The 5,000-nt window shown below is 40.7% G+C and overlaps 1 protein-coding gene across 2 annotated transcripts in view; it reads right to left on the bottom strand.

Moving 5' to 3' along the window:
* The window catches only part of cnksr3 (cnksr family member 3), a 37,851-nt gene extending 35,936 nt beyond the window's left edge, over nt 1-1,915 (bottom strand). For both annotated transcript variants that reach the window (XR_008631628.1, XM_055149140.1), the window contains exon 1: nt 1,282-1,915. Coding sequence is in view for 1 of the 2 variants with exons in the window: in XM_055149140.1 (XP_055005115.1) it covers nt 1,282-1,333 (52 nt within the window). In the remaining variant the exon portion in view is untranslated. The remainder of the gene's footprint in view (nt 1-1,281) is intronic.
* Between the last annotated feature and the right edge of the window lie 3,085 nt (nt 1,916-5,000).

The raw sequence follows: 5,000 nt of genomic DNA, 5'->3' as shown, positions 1-5,000 counted from the left end.
AGGAAAACTGTGAATATTCTTCTTTTTCATCTTAAAATGACTCAATAAAACTGAATCCAAAGAACTAAGACGTAAAAGTGTTAGAACTGTTATTTATTTCTTGTCGTCTGCGCTGAAATGGAGCAAAGGATCATGGTCTATGTAGTTCCTCTGTGTTTTTTAATTCTAAGTGTGTTTTTGTGTTGCATTTTTGTATGAAAAACGCTCTAGAAATTAAGTTTGTTATTGTTGTTGTTGCTGCTGTTGTTCTGTCAATATTTGTGACAATATTTAGGAGGTGAAACAGCAAAAAAAGTTAAGATGAACTGAATTCAGAAAAGTTTGATGATGATTTGAGTCAATTTCACTTCACGAGTAAAATTCTCTACCAGTGGAAGAAGACTTTTTGTATTTAAAATATAAAAATACATCTGCTACACGACAACTTTTTACACTTTAAAATAAACAACAAAATTTAATTGTTGCTTGTCAAGTTCAACTGACTCAAATCAAGACAAATGTTTTTAGTTTAAGTCATTTTAATTTAGCTGGATTTTAGTTTTTGTTTTGTTTCTTCCCAGTGTAGGTCTGTTGTTGTATTTGGATCAGTCACTTTTACTTTGACAGTCCTCCCCCTCTGACCTCTGACCTCTGACACTTCACCGTTTGTTCTTTTAACTCATTAATAAAATGTTATAAAAGAGCAAAGGCCAAGTCCAGAAGCTCTGGAAAAAAGATCAGAAAAAGATCCAAACTAAAACTAAAAACTTCTGACCAGACCCGTGGTTCTGGTTCTAGAGCCGCAGTAACTTTAGAAACACAAACAGAGACACAAACAGAGACACAAACAGAGACACAAACAGAGACACAAACAGAGACACAAACACAGAGACACAAACAGAGACACAAACAGAGACACAAACAGAGACACAAACAGAGACACAACACAGAGACACAAACACAGAGACACAAACAGAGACACAAACAGAGACACAAACAGAGACACAAACAGAGACACAAACAGAGACACAAACAGAGACACAAACAGAGACACAAACACAGAGACACAAACACAGAGACACAAACAGAGACACAAACAGAGACACAAACAGAGACACAAACAGAGACACAAACAGAGACACAAACCCAAACCCCGCGCGGCTCCGTTTGTTTCTCACCTGCGCGTTTGTCCCGGACTCATCACAAACTCAACAACACAAACACGCGGAACAAAAGGAACTGTTCACAACTGTTTACTAATGACTCACGGCTCTCACGGCTCTCACGGCTCTCACGGCTCACCTCTCATCCACGCAGCCACCTGCTGCGGCGTCCACTGACTGACCGACTCCATCCTCCCGGCTCAGTGCGCGGACCCTCCGGCTCCTCTACGGCTCCTCTCCGGCTCCTCTCCACCGACTCTTTTCTGGCTCCTCTCCACCGACTTTTTTCTGGCTCCTCTCCACCGGCTCCTCTACGGCTCCTCTCCACCGACTCTTTTCTGGCTCCTCTACGGCTCCTCTCCACCGGCTCCTTTTCAGCTCCTTTTCAGCTCCTATCCGGCTCCTATCCACCGACTCCTCTCCACTGGCTCCCCTCCACCGGCTCTTCTCCGGCTCCTATCCACCGGCTCCTCTCCAGCGGCTCCTTTCCACCGGCTCTTCTCCGGCTCCTATCCACCGGCTCCTCTCCAGCGGCTCCTTTCCACCGGCTCTTCTCCGGCTCCTATCCACCGGCTCCTCTCCAGCGGCTCCTTTTCGTCTCTTCGCGGTCAGACGAGTCCACGGCAGCGGTAAATCCACGGGACAGAGAACACGGAGGGACCCGGGTGACTTGTAGGGACCCAGGTGACTCGGTGGGACCTGGGTGACTCGGTGGGACTCGGAGGGACCCGGGTGACTCGGCGGCGCAGTCGGAGCTGAAACTGAATCCTGGAGTTTGGCACGAGACTCCGGGGACGCGGGACGCACGGGAAGCGCGCGCGTCAGGGATCAGGTAACACGCGCCCCGGGACTGCGCCTCGGCCAATCAGGAGCCAGTATGCAAATGACATAGAGCCAATCAGGAGCCAGTATGCTAATGAGACAGATGAGAGTCAAAACAAAACAAACCCAACACCCTTATGTGACAGATAATACTCCCTACAACTGTACAACAACTCACCCTTATGTGACAGATAATACTCCCTACAACTGTATAACAACTCACCCTTATGTGACAGATAATACTCCCTACAACTGTACAACAACTCACCCTTATGTGACAGATAATACTCCCTACAACTGTATAACAACTCACCCTTATGTGACAGATAATACTCCCTACAACTGTACAACAACTCACCCTTATGTGACAGATAATACTCCCTACAACTGTACATCTCACTCTTATGTCACAGATAATACTCCCTACAACTGTACAATTCACTCTTATGTCACAGATAATACTCCCTACAACTGTATAACAACTCACCCTTATGTGACAGATAATACTCCCTACAACTGTACAACAACTCACCCTTATGTGACAGATAATACTCCCTACAACTGTACAATTCACTCTTATGTCACAGATAATACTCCCTACAACTGTATAACAACTCACCCTTATGTGACAGATAATACTCCCTACAACTGTACAACAACTCACCCTTATGTGACAGATAATACTCCCTACAACTGTACAATTCACTCTTATGTCACAGATAATACTCCCTACAACTGTATAACAACTCACCCTTATGTGACAGATAATACTCCCTACAACTGTACAACAACTCACCCTTATGTGACAGATAATACTCCCTACAACTGTACATCTGAATCTAAATCTGCTCACATTAAGGACTAAAAAATAAAAAAACAAAATGAAAAAAACATGCTTTTATTTTAGTCTTTTATTTTATTTATTTATTTATCTATTTATTGATTTTTGACTAGAAAGTGACAGACAGAAGCTTTAAATCAGTTTAAATTGTTTTTGATGAACAAGTCAGACTAAATAAATTAAATGCTGCTGCCCTCTAGTGACGGAGAAAGAGAACGATGCCACGAGCTAAAATCAACCAAAATATTTATTTATTTATTCATGTATTTATTTAATTATTTATTTATTTATTTATATTTATGTATTTATTTATTTTATTTTTTAATTTTTTTAATTCATGAAAGAAGAACTCAAAATAATTCAGTTTCATGCATCAATGTGCAATGAAAAAAACAAAAACAATATTGTGTAAGTTAAAATTACTTAAATTAAAAAACATTAGATTTTATTTGTGTAGATTCAACTTGACAAATTGTGGTTTTATTTATTTATTTATTCATTTATTTTATTTTTGAAACAGGGACAGCTCACTTTTCTTTTCTTTTTTTTTTACATTACAATTTTTACATTTAAATTTTGTTTCTATTTTAAGTGTAAAAAGTTGTTGTTTTTTTTCTTATTTTAAGTGCAGCCAGATGTATTTTCACATTTTACGCACAAACTGGCAAATCATTTTACTGTGAAATTTATTCAAATCATGATCAATTTTTAAAATTCAAGTCATCTGAACTTGACTAGTTTAGTTTTTTTTACTGAGTGAATGCAAAAATAATCGATTTGTAACATCTGCAAAGTAAAACATTTCTAACACTTCATTTATAAATGACTTATTTATGTGACAAACACAAATTTAAACACTTTATTAACACAAAAGGACAATTTATACTTCTTTTTTTTAGCACATCATGTTTGACGTTTCTTTTAAATACTTGAACAAATTTTGGAGCTTTGAGTTTTTCATTTAGACTTTTGCATAAACTCACAACTTTGACTGAAACAGTTTTTTTTGTTTTTTTTTTTTGTTGTTTTGAACCTGTTTTTTTTTTTTTTTTTTTTACAGATTTGTCAAAGAGTTTAAATCTCTGGGACTGACAGAGGTTGGAGCTCGGAGTAGAGCCGCTGCTCCTCCACGTGGAGAGGAGCGTCTGAGGGGAGGACGTCTGTTCTGACGTCTCCTGGACGTGTCCCTCAGGAGGTGTTCATGTCCCAGCGGGAGGAGGAGACCAGGACACACTGGAGGGACCATGTCTCTGGACTGGACTGGGAACACCTCAGGTCCCACTGGAGGAGCTGGAGGAAGTGTCTGGGGTGAAGGAAGTCTGGGAGTCTCTGTTCAGACTGATGCTCCGAGACCCGACCCCAGAGAAGAAGAAGAACATGAACCATGGCCCAAGGGGAAGTTCACACACACACACACACACACACAGACACACACACACACACACACAGACACACACACAGACACACACACACACACACACTCAGACACAGACACACACATACAGACACACACACAGACAGACACACACACACAGACACACACACACACACACACACAGACACACACACTCTCAGACACACACACACACACACACTCACACACAGACACACACACACACACACACACACACACACTCACACATACACACACTCTGACATCTGTCCAGGGACGACAAGGTTAAGGTAAAATGCAAAAATTGTCCCTGTCTCAAATAAATAAATAAATAAATAAATAAACACACACACTCAGACAAAGTGTGTCGCAGTCAGAGGTTCTACATTTTGGAACATTTTCCCTTTATCAAAGAGAAACTCCAACACTGAACACTTCACATCCCACGGAAAGAAAAACAAACTCGTGACACTTTTAGTCTAGAACCGTCACTTGTTGAAGCGTCGCTTGTTGAAGCGTCGCTTGTTGAAGCGTCGCTTGTTGAAGCGTCGCTTGTTGAACCGTCGCTTGTTGAATCGTCGCTTGTTGAACCGTCGCTTGTTGAACCGTCGCTTGTTGAATCGTCGCTTGAACAAGTGAAGTTGTTGTTAAATTTGTGGTGTTTCCTGTCGAGGAACAGATGGAAATGAACATTTTTTCCTTAATCTGTATCTTTTTTCACTGGCTTTTAATAAGTGACATGTATATTTCTTGTCGAGTATTTTACAGTTGTTTATGTTTTTAGTAGTTGTATTGTATGTGT

This window comes from Boleophthalmus pectinirostris, unplaced genomic scaffold (assembly GCF_026225935.1).
Source record: "Boleophthalmus pectinirostris isolate CB_2022bp ecotype Guang Dong unplaced genomic scaffold, ASM2622593v1 HiC_scaffold_13, whole genome shotgun sequence".
NCBI classification, from domain to species: domain Eukaryota; kingdom Metazoa; phylum Chordata; class Actinopteri; order Gobiiformes; family Gobiidae; genus Boleophthalmus; species Boleophthalmus pectinirostris.
The sequence above is the reverse complement of the archived record's forward strand: the minus strand, read 5'-3'. Positions and strand labels throughout refer to the sequence as shown.